The sequence below is a fragment of the Brachyistius frenatus genome, unplaced genomic scaffold, assembly GCF_029030835.1.
Source record: "Brachyistius frenatus isolate BFR_SWC_R1_liver_20210118 unplaced genomic scaffold, ASM2903083v1 Contig_50, whole genome shotgun sequence".
In the NCBI taxonomy this organism is placed as follows: domain Eukaryota; kingdom Metazoa; phylum Chordata; class Actinopteri; family Embiotocidae; genus Brachyistius; species Brachyistius frenatus.
Window position 1 is genome coordinate 1,562,747 of NW_027210649.1, and position 16,456 is coordinate 1,579,202.

The window sequence follows — 16,456 nt, forward strand, 5'->3', positions numbered from 1 at the left end:
GTAACTTTTGTAACATTCTGTGTTGCAGACACAGATTAGCCTGCTATGACTCATAATTGGCCTCATACAGGAAGCTAAACTCATTCCCTGCCTCATCAACCCCTCTGCCCACTATGACACTGGGTTTGCAGTGTTTTCTGGGTGACACATGCAGAGGTTTGCTTCTATTTCTGGAGACACCTGTTGTTGCGCTGCAGAGGCTCCGACCCGCCACACCTACTGCCATCAGGCTTATATCTACAAGATAACAAAAATAGATGTCAATCATGAGGATTTGGTTTGATTCAGTGCATCATGTACGAGACATCTTACAAGTTATCTAACGAGATGTTTAAAAATTTTTCTCTTGAAAGCTTTTTAGTGTCGTCACTCTAAGGGTCTTTTTGAAAAGACTAACCTTAATTTTTCAATCCTCTCCTCATGTCTAGGAATGCCTCAAATGGATTTGACCTAAAAACTGCAATGAAACCATGGCAGGAAGGGGAAAAGTTCAATAATTTAAATAGGCGTGTTCGATGACAAGAATGCACTTTGTCTGTCAGCTGTCACAACGTAACATTTGTGGCTTTGAAATTTTAAACTTAAAATTTTGCCCTACTAAAACCAAAGAAATACGGTAGCAGTTACAATAAACACTGAAAATACTTCTCTGCAGACCAGTGTCAAATATCTAAATAAAAAAATAATAAAAACAAAAACATACAACCTTGAAATATTTTCATCATTATTGTAAATAATTAATTGTAAATAATTAATTTCCAAATGAAAATTTTTCTATCAAAATTCCTTTTAATTTTCTTGTGATTTTTGGAAGCAGAATAGAGTTATAGAATCATATATTGTATTACTTTTCATACTGAGGTAGAAGTTGATCATCACCAGCTTAAGTTGTGAACCAAATTACAAGACATCATGGGTCATCATTTAATTTTTTTCTTGAATAATGTTTATGGCTGGTGATGACATTATTATAGTTACATGGCAGTGTCCAGTAGAGGGCACTGTGACTCTGCCTTCTCATGAGCATCATTCACTATTTAATAATAAATGCATGCTCATGTAGACTTACTCTTTTATAACTCTTAAAGTAACTCAACATAAGGATCCCCACTTTTTAAGCCAACTTTTTTATTGACCTTTTCGATGCCAACATCTCTGGAATACACAAACAGCTGATATTAAATCCATTCTCCAACGGTGGTCTGTGGAAATGAAATCCATCAAATTTACTCCTCCAGCGTGAGTTGAAAGTAAAAGGATTAAAAGTTACCCTATAGCTTTTTGACATTTCTCCACCAGCCGAGGGATTTAAAGTTGAGTGGTGTCAGGCCGAGTCTGTCTCTGCCGTGACGCGTCTCCTATTGATCACCTGGCATGAACACAAAGTCCTTCTCAGTCGCAGAAAACCATCCATCACGGAGCTACCTGGGACCCAGTGGAGAGATAGCATAGCACTGAGGATCCATTATAACTGAAATAGATCTTTCTCTGCAACAGAGATCAATGAGCAAGATGTCCCTGGAGCTGTTACCCTCATCCTCTACTGGATCTTAATTGTCTGAAGAAGACTAACTGTGATGATTAATTGATCTCATCGTTAATGCTATATAAAAAATGCTCCATTATTATTATTAGAAAATTCAAGATGATACTTCAAGATGATATTTTGTTATCAAAAAATGTCTAAGAATGATGAAAAGGAGAGCATATATAATCACTCTCGTTACCTACAGATAATGGCCAGTCTCTTTATAATGAAATGAAAAGAATGAGAACAATACATGGGACTCACACTGTAACTGCATTCAGACCTCAAAAGAGTGAGATAGGGCTCATTGGATTTCAGCATGTTGCAACAACACCTCTTTTCTTCTGCCCTGTCCACCTTAATATCCTGGCCCTCGGACGGGGAGGCTATGAAAGGCCACAGTGTGTGCGCGAGGCTGTTTGTAGCTACTCCCAGGGGCCCGAGGGCCACGTGACCCCATTGGAAGGAGGGTGGTTCAGTGGGCTTGCTCACCTCCTCCCAGTCAGATGGTCAACAATCCTTACTGTAGCTTCTTTTCAGCTGTCTGCAAGAGGAGTCTGGTCTCCCAAGTGGAAGAGGATGTGAAACTGATGTGAATTCTGCATAAACTGAAGAAGTGAGAAGGAGTGCTGAATAACAAAACAAAACAAATATTAAAGGCCATTTAGGTGACAAAAAAGTAAAGTAATAGACCTTTTAATGTCCAGTGTCACTTGACGGGTAATTTGAACCATTGCAAATTTTTACAAAAGCCTTTAAATAATTACATTTGCCTTGGCACCAGGCATTCATTCCTACATTCAGTAAGCTACCGAAGTTGGAAAAGTGCAATGAAAATGAAATACTTGCAGAGATAAAGCTCTGCTTATTTCCTCATGCTTCAAAGCACAATTGCCCTTTGAATGTTCACTCCCTTCAAATATTTGTGTGGTACCCCTTCCTCCCCAAACTCACCCTCTCCAAATACCCAAGTATATGTGTACTCCTTGTTGAGTCAAGTATCAGCAAAATATTGGCAATGTATACAGTGGCCATATAGACAGTTTGTTCATCCAGACACAGCCAAAATATTTTGGAATAATTAACCTGGTCCTTTAAGGGGCTGTTCACTCATGCAGCTCCTTTTAAAGTAGACGTCCTGTTAAAATAGAAACAGTCACTGCTCGATTCCCTCAACCCGAATATTGATAATTATTATAACCTATGATAAATTAAGAAAAACTGATTATCTAAAAGTAGATATGTCTTAATTACAGGATATTTTTCCCGTATCGTTAAATTTTACTCAAGTTAGAAACAAAACAACCAAACCAAACCAAAGCAGAGCTGGGAGAATAAACTGTCAGACAAGTACATTACAGAAACATTAAAATGTCAATGAGAATAAACATAGGGCACGAAGCTGAGTTTTTCCATTGTTTTCTATTTGAACAAAGCTTTTGTTAAAGTAGCAGGGCTATACTTCACCTTGAACTTCATGTTACTTGGTAACAGGGTTGATTTATGATGTTTGCGTGGCCCCAAACACATTAACCCTCCTGTTGTCCTTGGGTCAAAATGACCCGCAGCCGTGTTCAACAAAGTTCTATTTTATTTCTATATTTTTATATTTTTTGGGATCATTAGTCATCATTCTTTAAAGAAACCCTCACAGCCTCCTTGTCACCAATGATCCCCAAAAATATGCAAATAAAATAGAACTTGGTTGAACACAGCTGCGGGTCATTTTGACCCAAGGACAACAGGAGGGTTAAAGCCCTACATATAGAAAATTAGGTTTCTTTTTAAAAGAACTAAAATGATAAATTATGATCCACCTCCTTAACGATAGCCTTTGCATGTCTTGCTTGTTTAATCAGCATCTGCTCCTCTTTAGACGGGCCACAAGGCTCAGTCATACAGGAGCAAATTTCCTGCCCCATGAAAGCAGCACTGAGGATGAATGAATGAGCTTTAGGTCTGCTCTGTCTACTCCTCAACCCCTCACATCCCACACACCGACTCTGCATTAACGTGTGCCCTACTGATGCTAACTATTCCACAGGAAAGGAAATAAATTATTAAATTTACGAGGCCGTATTTTACCATTAACATACCGCAAGTGGGAGGAACCAAACCGCATCTATTTACACCTGCAGTAATAATAACATCCATCAGTGTTGGTTTGAGAAATAACAGTGATTATGACTTTAGGAATCTGATTCTAATTATATTATTGATGAATATTCTGCGTGTAATAGACACATGGGAGAATTACTTTGGGAGGATCTTTTTCAAGCTTGTTTATTGTGATCTCAGCAGTTCTTGTTGATGTTGCAGTATCAGTAGTTTCTGTGAATGTGACAACATTGCTTTCAGGCAGTGATCTCCATCACTTGTCCTCTTCCTGCCCATCTTCCTGCCCATCCACTTCCTTTAAAACAAAAGGAGAGCCAGAGCTGCTTGGAAGACTGGGCCTTGTTCCTGAGGTGATATGATTAAAGGCTTCTGTCTGGGCTGCACCCATTCAAATGCCTCACACACACCACAGCTGTTTTACTTAATTGAATTGTCAGGAGAGCAGACAGGACTAAAAGAAGCACAGAGACTGACGCGCTAAATCAATATAGTGGCACTTAAATAAAGTCAGCCTGTGGTAGTACTGAAAAGTGCAATAACTCTGTAACTTATTTAATGGTTTGGTTGAAGATTTGTTTTTATGTTGGATACTATATAAACAGTTTTGGTATATAAAAGATGTTCATCATCACAACCACAAACAACTCTAAACGTAGTTGTTTTGAAATTCTTAATCACTCTTCAGCTCTTCATTTCCTTGCATTTCTTTATGGATTAAACAAACCCGTTTTCAAAAAAGATGGGACAGAGTCAACTGGAAAAGTGTTGTAAATTGTTGTTACGAGTTGTGGATGAAAAAAAAAAAAAACACCTGGTCAAACATCTCAACTAACAATGAAGAATAATGTTTCTCATTGCAAAATTGCAAAGAATTCAGAAATTTCATTATCTGCAGTACATTAAAACATTGAAAGATTCAGAGAATCCAGAGAGATCTTTATATGCAAGGGAAAAGGCCAAACAACAATATTGAATGGCCGTGATTTTTAGGACTGCTGGCGGCTCTGCAATAAAAAAAAAAAAAACTGACACCATTCGGTTGTGGAAATCACAGCATGAGCTCAAAAACACTTCCAAAAAACATTGTCTGTGAACATAGTTTTTCACTGCATCCACAACTGCAGGTTACAATTTTACAATGCAAAGAAGAAACCATATAAAAACATGATGCAAAAATTCTGCCACCTTCTCTGGGCCCAAGCTCATTTAAGATGGACTCAGGTGAAGTGGAAAACTATCCTGTGGTCTGACAAATCAACATGTAAGATTCTTTTTGGAAATCACACCTCGGGGCTAAAGAGGAGAGGGACCATACAGCTTGTTGTCAGCTCAGTTCAAAAGCTACTGTCTGTGATGGTATGGGGGTACATTAATGCACATGGCATGGGTTGCTTGCACATCTGGGATAGCATCATTAATGCAGAGCGATATATACAGGTTTTGGAGCAGCTGGAGGTTTTTTGGGGACAAGCCCTAGTGGCCCTCGGTGGTATTGCAATTGATGGCACTTCTGCATTAGTCTCATTTTTCAGACCCAGAAGTTATGTCCACTTTTATGTACAGTCAATGTGTTTAGCAGATAGTCTATTATATCATCATCTTAGTTTTGTATGTTAGCATACTAAAGCTGACTAATTAATACCCAACAAAAAGCACACACGAGGCTGGATGAACTTAAATTTGGACCTGACAAAGGTTCAGAGGTCACCAAAGTTATTACCATTAATCATGCGGGGGACATGAATGCTGGTGCCAGATATGATGGCAATAGTTGTTGAAACATGACACTCAAAATGACAAATATCAGCATCATGGCTGAGACGTTATGTCAGGGGATTGCCAAAGTGAGGAGGCTCATCCTTTTGCAACATAGATGTCTTAACTTCATGTCAGTAAAGTCCCTTAGTTTTTGAGTGATGGAACGACCAACTGACAGACATACCATCCCTGGAGCCAAGCCTCTCACGTGGCTAGAAACGAGTGCTCAAAATTATCAATCAAATCAATAATTGCTATAATCAATAGTCTTTATCAGCCAAAGAGCTGTCCAGTTAGATGAAATACATCATGGCCAAGAGACCAAGTGAAGTCCATTACCAGCAAAGTCAGCCAAGGGCTATGCTCAAATGTTTTTGAGACAATAGCTGTCTCAGAGGAAAACGGTGATGCAATTGTGGAAGGATGACGTAATTGTCTATCAGCATGATTGTGATGGTTTGCTAGGCCCATTGATTAATTATGTGCTCGTCTACTCGGTTACTATTAATGCTCTGCAGTTAATGTGATGAAGACTTCATTGGTCCTTGGGGAGATTAAAGTCCTGAACTGGTGAGGTTTTTTTTTTATCATTCATGATTGAGGGGCAATTTAACTGTCGCCAACGGAAACCATTGTTTTTCTTAATTAATACATCTGACCTGCCAAACACTGGCCATGAAAACAGAGTCCGATTCATCCAACAAATGCTTTGGAAGTGAAAGTCCATCCGACTGTGGGCTGATGCTGAAGACTGTAATCCTTCTTTATTCAATAATCCATGGTCGCATATGCATCGTTGTCACTGCTGCCAGTTTATCAGACTCAACAGCCTGCTAAAAGAGAGTCCTTTTGTGTGCATACCAGAGGTGTGGGGTTTACAAAAGAAGGAATTTGGAGGGAGATGAATGAACAGATTAAAAACTTGTTCAGAGGTTATCGCCTACAGTATGCAGGAGTTACATCTACTAACCCGAGGCAAAGTCTCTGTGATCGGGACATTTGTGAAGAACGATGAGCTGTTTGTTTCATGTCTTCAGCTTGTTTGACCAGCTGTCTTCTAGTGAAAGACAGAGGGAGAACTAGTGTTGCTAGACTTGTTTTAAGCAAACTCTCACTCTCCCGAGAACTCCTCTGTGATCTTTTTCACATTATTGTATTATCAACTTGTGTGGCTTGTGTCAATGCTGTGTTTTTAACCCTTATGTTGTCCTTGGGTCAAAATGACCCGCAGCTGTGTTCAACCAAGTTCTATTTTATTTCTATATTTTTATATTTTTTGGGATCGTTGATCATCATTCTTTAAAGAAACCCTCACAGCCTCCTTGTCACCAATGATCCCAAAAAATATGAAAATAAAATAGAACTTGGTTGAACACAGCTGCGGGTCATTTTGACCTAAGGACAACAGGAGGGTTAAGGATTGCAGTGCATTTTAAATACAAAAAAACAAACCTGACAGTGTGTTTTCTCTGATCTGAGTGAGGGGATAAAGCCTGTATGTGTGAAAGAAAGACTACCCCGACACTCCTGGTTCCCTGGGAGACTGGCATGGTCAGCAGCTCTCACTCCAGCCCCCTCCCCCCTCTCCTCCTCCTCCCTCATCCTCTTGCCGTTTCTCCCCTGTTTGTGAAGGAGGCGTGTGAGCAAGGAAGAGGCAGGGCACGTTAGCCCAGGCTGGGGGAGTGGAACTCAGACGGCAGGCAGACCATACAAACACACACACTGACACGCAAAACACACACACACACACACACACACACACACACACACACACACACACACACACACACACACACACACACACACACACACACACACACACACACACACACACACACACACATGCTCAGTCAGCGTAAGTGACACAAGTGCTGGCTCCATTCAGCACTGAGTTGACTGACTCACTGCTATCCATTAGCCAGTATGCCGCAGAGAAAGAGGAGTTTCACTTTTGGAGCCTATGGAGGGTAAGAATATATATCCTATTTATTTACACACCAACTAATCCTCTTCACAGTTCACATGATTTGGAGTCTGTGTGTTTGAGCATCTGTTTCTGGCACCTGGTTTGATGACTGTGCAGATTCTGTGTCTGTATTTGTGCCTGCATGTTTGTGCGGTGTGTGCACTGGAATGACATCAAAACAGCTTTTGGCCCTAAATGTTGTGCTTGTCATTTTTTTTTTTTTTTTTTTAGCTTTTTGTGGCTTTCCATTTAAAAACCTGACATGAAGGTTCCCATTCTGTAATAGTGAGGGATCCGATATAGCAGCAAAAACAAGATAAGGTGACGAAAGAGAGAAGAGTACAGTTCAAGTTACAGGAAAAGTGCGCACCTATAGAAATAATATACATGCAAAAATGCCACCATATGGCTTGTGGCTGTTTATGTGAGGGTATGCATGTATTGTACATGTAGGATTTGATTTCTATCTATTCGGAATGGGGATAACTTCCTTTCAAGCTTGTCCCTGACGTAGCATTTTATTGTTTATTTGTAAAGAAAGAAATATGTGCTGTACAGTCAACTGTTGTCCCTATAGGCACTTATGTCGCCGGTATATTCATGTGGCTCTCTTCAGACTTTACAGGATACTGACCAGCAGACACAGAGTCAGCAGAGAATCTTTAATGGTCAAGAGGTGAACAGGTGCCCCGATGCCACTGCATTCCCGACAGTTAAAGTGTTGTGTGTATGTGTGGCTTTGTGTGTGTGTCTGGGAATATACCACAAGCTACCAGCTAGCGGAGACAGTTGGAGGTAGATTGAGCTGTGCAGCAATTTTTGTGTTGTGGTCACAGTAATAACATCAGTGTGTAGGTTGTTGGCCAGGTGAAGCCACAGCCACAAATACAGATTATGGTAGGAGCTGCATACAGAAGCATGAGATTGTTTTTAACACTTTATTTGAAATGTCCCATAATTTCAAAATAATTTCCCAGGAAATTCTCTCATTTTTTCTATTTAAGATGATCTTTTGCTCAACCTGAGTGGCCAAGAAGTTCAAGTTGCCTTCATGTGGAAGTGGTGATTTATCTCTAATTCAGCTGTTACTGGTGTGAGTGGCAGAGGTATTGAGCGATGCAACCTCGTCCTAGATCCCTGCATTCATGTTGTGATTTCTCTCTGCGTGTTGCCAGTTGGAAATCCAGTTAAAAGTCCAGTGTGTAAGATTTAGGGGACTCTTTTGGCAGAAATGTAATATCATTTTCATAATGTTTTCATTTTGCATAATAGCCTGAATCGAAGGATTGTTGTGTTTTCATTACTTCAGAGTGAGTTCATGGGAAGGGGCCCAGAACAGACAAACTAAACACTCGCTATAGAGAGGGCCTTTCACATGTTTCACAAGTTTCACAGCTGCTGTAGGAGGAAGGAAGAGGAAAAGCATGAATGGGTCAGGAGAGGGATATTCAGTTTGTTGCAATCTGCACCCTCACCACTAGAAGCCACCATAACTCACATATTGCTCATTTAACCCTCCTGTTGTCCTTGGGTCAAAATGACCCGCAGCTGTGTTCAACCAAGTTTTATTTTATTTTCATATTTTTTGGGATCATTGGTGACAAGGAGGCTGTGAGGGTTTCTTTAAAGAATGATGACCAATGATCCCAAAAAATATAAAAATATAGAAATAAAATAGAACTTGGTTGAACACAGCTGCAGGTCATTTTGACCCAAGGACAACACAAGGGTTAAGCTTGCAGTTGCTTTGTTTCAGGTACATGATTGCTACTAACCAAAGACTCTCAGCCGATCAATGGTAAACAGGTAAATGGTCTGATAGAAAATCTCTGAGAAATGTTTCTATGATGCACTTTGACAGCTGTGGTGGAAGTTAACCAGATATATATTTGCCAAACCAAATAATTAGTCTTTTACTTAATGTCTTTGTATTGTTAGACTGAAAAATACGGCTTGAAAAGACTTTGAGTAAAGCATAAATGTCATCTTTAAGTTGATTCTTGAAGACAGTTTTTGAGTGTGAAATGGGCACATTTTGGCTCCCTGTGGTTGTTGGAGTAAACCATAACTCTGGTTCTCTCCAACTGTCACCTTTTTCATTGCAGACATTTTGACTTGTCATTGTGGGGAAAGCATGAGAGTGTTAATGATGGCTACATTCCACTTAGAGGAGGTCCTGGTTTCTTGAATGTTGATTCACTGTCATGGCTTACTGGGTCACTTAATGGAACTGAGCCATCGTTATTACACCTGTGCTTTCTCTACAATGACAAGTCCAAATGTCTGCAATGAAAAAGGTCCGTACCAGTGGGCAAACAAGATGGTGTGCTACAGAAAACGTTCTTGCACAAGCATCATGAAGGTGAGATTTATGTGTTGCTGGAAGTGTATTCAAACCATATTTTTCAGTTTTACAAGAGAAAATACTTAAAGGGTGGACATGAACGTTTTGGTTTTGCAACTGAGCCTTTGGTTAACTGCTTCACTCCTGTTAAAAAACAGTGCACAGCTGCTTTATATGCTTTTCCTGTGAAACTCATGACAGGAAGAGACTGTCTCATCATTCCTACCCTAAAGATCACAGACGTTTTTGACTATAATGAGCCAAACGTTGACAGAGACAGTTGGAGAATTGTACTGGATTTATCATTAACTCTTAGGTCCTCATGATAGACCTGTGTACTCCATTAAATGACCCATAGCTGTCTCCCAATTGGTGCAATTCTAACTGATTATTTCCACTTAAGCGCACTTATAGCGTGCAGGTTTTTTTTTTAAAGCCTGTTCACAGGAGGTCAGCTTAACCTTCAAAGATATTATATTTATCTACATACAACCATATAAATCATAATATATGGAAAATAAAGCTTAACAAATTCCTATTTATAGGAGCTTTTTGCCACGAGGAAACAAATGGGCCTCTGTTTGGACTCATTATTCATTGTTTATTTCATGCATGTAGAGGAACAGTTGATTGAAGACAGAGGGAGAAGCTTTTTATATAAAGGAAACAATTTGCTTTTTTGTTTAGCAGCGGTCCTGAATGACACTGCGCTTGGCATTTCGATAGGTCAGTTTGATTGGCTACATCAGCGGGCGACCTGTAATACACTCTACCCCCCTGCATCCCATCGGCATTCATCGAAGGGAACGCTGCCTCTGTTCTTTGCAGATTGGTCTTTATTTCACACAGCATGCTCTATCATTTTGGCATCAAATATAAATGGAGCAACCACTTAATTTCTGTTATGTGTTAGTCTTTTTTTATTACTTTGAGTAGGTTATGGCCTTTTCAGTTTTTTAGGCAAACCACTTTTTTACTGAATACTGTAATTTGCAAGCAGAAATGTTCTTAGTCAAGTGCAACCACAATGTTACAAAGCTGAGCTTTCATATCCTTTAATGTATTTTATGAAGCGTTCCTCCTTTTAGGACTTATATTACTTACTTGACTTAAGTATTTGGTTATCACATGAAAATAACTGTTGCTACATATTTGTTTGTCTCATATGGGGATTGTTTACAGAGGCTTTTTCCCCATAAACTCCCAAATCATGAAATAAATGCACAGCCATGACCTGTTAAATGAACCGAGTGCTCTCCCAGTGCCCTCAGAGACAAGACCTACATGAAACCTGAACAATGATGCTGTATGTTGCAGTGCGCCATAGAAAGATTGGAAGAATGCTTGTCAATCCTGCTCAAAAACAGCCGGGTGGAAAGACTGGCATTGTTTTGAAATCTGAGCAGGCCTCAATTGTAGTTGGCATTGTCTGGTCAGCTGATTTGAAAATGGCATTTCTTCGCGTAAACAAGATCACGGACTCTGTGGAGACACGGTGTTTCTCATTGTGAAATAGAATACTTGAGTCATAACAGCACCGTGTGAATATGTTGAACATATGCGATCAGTTTTTTATTGGCAGGTAACCATATTTCAAGGTTTTTGTGTAGCTTGTGGCTCTTATAAAAAGGCACCAGAGACTTTTTAATAATAAAAGTTTTCACTTATGAAAACTGTTCTTAAATTGAAATTAATAGCTTTTGTCTCTTGTTTAATTTTCATTGTCTGAGGTTTATTGTATTGAATATGGTACCATGGACAACAAGAAGATGACAGTGAGGGTCATTTTGTTTGACAAAAGTAATTGTTTGCATGACAAAACATGATTACACTGCAAGGCAGAGCTACTTGAGAGCAGGAGGCCATTCAAGTACCTTTCCAATGGCAGAGGCAAAACAAACAGGAGATGCTGGGTAACCAGAGGGCTCTTCAGTGCCTACACGGTCCGTCCATCTTGCATATTTACTTTGACACGCACATTCATATCCACAATGGCAAACCATCTGTAGAGAAGAGTGGGGAGGGAAGGCTCTGGTTGAGCTGCAGTTAATTGTCTCACGCTTACAATACAACCGATCTATAGCTTATTTTCACTCTGCTAAAAGAATAAAAAGATATTTTTTTATAAGTTAGAACAGGTGTGCTGCTGCAGTGATGTCAGACAGTTTCAATAAATTATGTAAAAACTTTGTGTTACCAACACAACTATATAAACAATCCCTGTAGCTTCGATACAAGTGTGTGGCTCATTAATGAAACGCTTTTCATGTGAAGCAGCTGAACAGTTTGTGCACATTATAAAATACTTTTATGCAGATAAAAAAAGAACAGCAAGAACCAAGAACTAAGCCTCCCACAAGTTTAGACACTCTCCAAACTATCACAAGAACCTGCAAAACTTCTGAAATCTGAACCAACAAGTTTTGTGAAATGCCTGCATGACCACACAAATTGAGTCTGTTGACTGTGGTGTTGGCATGGCCATCAATAATATCTTTATATTGTCAGTACAGTTATCCCCGCATGATGCAGTTACATTACAATAAAATGGGACAGACCACCTCAAAACTTAATATCCTTGTATGTAATAAAATTACAGCACTGTAATAGCATTGGTTGTCCTCGATCCACATATAAACACGAGTGAACAACATCAAATTGATATTACATTGACCTGATATCACAAAATAAAAGACAACATTCAGTGGCCTGTAAAAGTTTGGTCAAAGTTTATTTTACAATAAATAAGTGAGTAAAATATTATCTAATTTCCAAAAGATATAAAGTGAAAGATGACATATTTCCAACAAGCAAAAGTTTGGGAATTTGGGAACACGGTCACTGCAAACACCCTCTTTGGCTAATATCATAGCTTGTAAATGCTTCCTGTTGCCAAATAAGAGTCTTTCAATTATATTTTTGGAGGGGGATTTCTGTCTGTCTTTTAAAGAAAAAGGTTTCTAATTTGCTGAGATTCTTGGGCTGTCTTGCTTGCACTGCTGTTTTAAGGTCCATTCACCGATTTTTGATGACGTTAAGATCGAGGGACTGTGAGAGCCATGGCAAAAATTTAAGCTGACGCCTCCTGAGGTTGTCAATTGTCACTTTTGAGTGTCTGTGTTCAGGATCATCAAAGTCATCCTCTTTTCATCATCACATTTTAAACAGACGGTGTAACGTTTACTTCTACAATTTGGTGTTGTTTTAATTTAATCAATTCCGCCCCCTTTCTTTAGTGAAATGTTCCCCCTGACACTGACTGCAACATAAGCACAAAGCTTGATCGATCCCCCAGAGGTGTTTTTTTCATGATATTCTGAATCCCTCTTATGCCTCTGTGCCAGCTACGGTGACACTACGTTTTCACATTGTCCATCCATCCCGTTGATGTGAGCGTGATATCTCATGAAGGATCTTGCGGAAATGTCTTCAAATTTGGCACAAACGTTCACTTAACCTCAACAATAAACTGATTAGGGTTTGGTATTTGCAAGCCAAAAGTTACTGTGACCTCACAACGTTTGTGTCCTTAACTCAATAATGCATGTGATAAAAATGACAGAATTTCACACAAATGTCAGATAGGATCAAAGAATAAGGTGAGAACATTTTATATCCAAAAGGTCAACTTCACTGTCACGTCATAATATTCTGCGAAAACACTTTTCTGGACATTATTCAACACTTTAACTCAGGAACAGAAGGGGAAGTGTGAGACCATATATGAATTGATGAGACAAATTTTGGGTGTCCACCTTGAAACTGGTGATTGTATGGATCTTCTGTTAGGTTAAAGATTAATTTGAAGTGCTAGACCAAATTCCCTCAAATTCTGCACAGCATATTACATGTGTCTGAATAGACATGGACGTAAACTGCAGCTTGACTGTACTGGTGGAGACATACAACTGCAAATGATCATTTTAGTTCCACTATAAAATTGTACAAAAGAAATCCTTGAAATGTTGAAAGGAATGTTTCATCTTTAACTTTTTGCTTTTTGGAGATCAGTTCATCTTGCACTCACAGTGTCAGAAATTTTGACGAGGGGTGCCCAAACTTTTGCATGCGACATTACACTGATAATCACAAAACATTGTCATTTGTTCTGTTCGCTTGGTGTGATGAATACTGCAGTGGCCAGTAGTCAGTATAGCTGGGGTACCAGTCGTGTGTACACTGTATCCTACTGTACTGTAGCTAAATGAGGACATTCAGACACTCTATGCTCCTTTACGTGGGCTCTGTCAATGGACTCATTCAGCCCACGCAGGGCTGAGATACAGTATACAGTGTAGATCAGGTCATGTTCAGCATTGTTTGACAATGTTTCTTATTACTACCATGAGTGTTATTTATAAAGAAATTGTTCTATGTTGCTCAAGGCCTGCGTGTCTCTCTGTGTATCTATTTTTGAATCGAGTTCTGATCCTGAAGGAAAGCGAATGGATGAGAATATGTTTTTATGTCGGTGTTAATCTTTAGAAGAAAAGATTGACATGAAATTTGGTACACACAACTGTCATCCGCAGGGTTATTTCTTTTTATGTCAGTTCAAAATTTCAGTTTGTCCAATACTTTGTTTAATGTCCAAATACCTGCAAAAATAAGAACATTCTCATTCAGCTTTAGTTTTTCTCTTGATTTAGTGCTAATAATCAAAGCAAGGTACTATTATACTGTCCCTACACATTGTAACTTGTTAACATTGTCTCCACCGCAGCCTCACAGACCTGTTAGCATGACGGTTGACTTGTTGAAACAAAGTGGTGCTTTAATTCTATACTAACGCTTTAATAGTTGTTTTCCTAGACTGTTTCCAAATTTTAATCAAGGTGTATTCTTTATTTAGTTGACTCCAGGTAACATATATCACCGTTTCAACCCTGTTTTGATTGCAAAGTATGAAGTCCACACTGTCAAAGGACTGTAGTTGGTCTCAACTCCTGCGTAGTGATCTGGGTGTAACACTGTCCATGACTCCACCAGAATTTATTCCAGCCGTTGGGAAGAGGAATCATTTCTGTGCATGCTGGGTTCTCTAGGATCATGTTTTTAGTATTAGTTTCAACAAGTCAGTTAATACAAGTGGCTCTTATTTAAAACCTGCGTAATAAGATACAGACTAACAACACTGACCTTGTATTCTCATATTATTCCCCTTTTTCGTTAGTGTCATTTCAGTTGAAAGTGCAGCAATCATCTGATAAGTGAACAGCTATTGAATGACTGATGGGAAGTTCAGGTTTGGTCCCAGACATTTTAAGATCTGTTCAGCGATATGTTGAAGTCCATCTGGATTATGCTAAATTTACCGTGCTTCTTATATCTCAGATATAGAATTACTTCGAGAATATGTTACTGCAGCAGATTTGTCGCTGAACAACAAACTTGTTTGCTTTAAGCTGGATTTCCTCCGGGCTGACTTCTCAGCGCTGCCTGGTGACCTACTTGCCACGAGCAGTGTTGCTGACTTTATATGTACCACAGGCCTCAGCTAATTTCTAAAGTGCAGAAAATGTTTCAAAGTTTAGCAGCGGGAGCCGGAAATTACAAACTGTAGTTAAAGTCAGATTAAGTTGAATGAACTAATTGTGAAGTGCCACAGCTGCTGACACAGTGATGGCCTAGGATTTTTTTTTTTTTTTTGTGAGACCCGCCTTGAGCTTTCTTATCCCCCACTGATGTTAGTTTCTATGGCAACCAGTTTGTGGTTGATACCTAGCTGAGAGCATAGAGGAAGCATTACAAAAATTTGGCCTGTCTTTGGCTACAACATGCTGAGCTGTAATTCCTCCCTGTGCTGTGTTGCGCTCTGAAATATGCGACTTCATCTCCTTTTTTTCAAAGTAAAACGAAGGCTATGGACACGCTGTTTTCACAGCAAAGTTTGAATGTGCAAATATGACTCAGCCTGCAGATGCATTAGCACAGACAAATTTTGTTATAGCCTGCTTTTGTCCACCCTAACTTAGACAAAATACTCTTTGTTTTGCTGATAAGGCTGTGATTTTTTTTTCGGGACTGACTGTTAGCAAGTCCTCTGCTTCCTCTTTATCTGCGCTTTGTCTCACTCACTCAGCCCAGGTTCGCTTTGCTTTATTAGTGGGACGTCTTTGTTTTGGGGTTAGCGAAGTTTCCTTTTGATCAGAAAAGTGATATTTGAATAATTGTTGGATGTAGGACAGATTTATTTGCTATTCACTGTTACCCTCATTTCCATTAGCGTAACACTACTGTAATCTGTATTAAACATATATTCTGCACTTTAAAAAAAATCTTTCTGACATCTGAAATGCTTCACAAAGTCCTTAGAGCGATTGTAGAATGCAAAGTGGAATAAAAGCTTTCCCTGTAGGCTCTATATTCAGTCTTCTTGTACCCTATCAACCTTATTTATGTTATCAGACATGAGGTGGCTTATATTCTTAGGATGATGGTAGACAAGTGCAATCTTTGTATGTGCTGGTTCATGTTTTGCAGCTTGGCACAGCAAGAAAAGATGAGTGCATGTTTATTTGATAATCACAACATATTTTTGACAGATTTATCCTTCCTCTGTCCCAGTATTTTGATAGTAGGTATCAGCTGTTGGGTGTCGTGTTCTGTTGTCTAGCTAAGGGTGCGTTTTTTTTTTCTCGAATTTCCTGTATTGGTTTTGGTATGTCAGTTCGGAGCCTTTGTCCAATAATGTGGACACACCCAGGTTGATTTAATTTTATGGGAATTCCATGAAACCTGA

At 39.2% G+C, this 16,456-nt stretch overlaps 1 protein-coding gene across 7 annotated transcripts in view; it reads left to right on the forward strand.

The window, feature by feature from the left end:
- Positions 1-7,225: 7,225 nt before the first annotated feature.
- LOC138624289 (rap1 GTPase-activating protein 1-like) overlaps positions 7,226-16,456 on the forward strand; it is a 42,893-nt gene continuing 33,662 nt past the window's right edge. For 3 of the 7 annotated variants that reach the window (XM_069704324.1, XM_069704328.1, XM_069704326.1), the window contains exon 1: positions 7,227-7,371. In XM_069704324.1, the coding sequence (XP_069560425.1) occupies positions 7,328-7,371 (44 nt within the window). In that variant the 5' untranslated portion in view covers positions 7,227-7,327. Of the gene's footprint in view, positions 7,372-16,456 lie in introns of all 7 variants that reach the window. The other 4 variants (XM_069704332.1, XM_069704325.1, XM_069704327.1 and 1 more) reach the window with 2 other exon arrangements.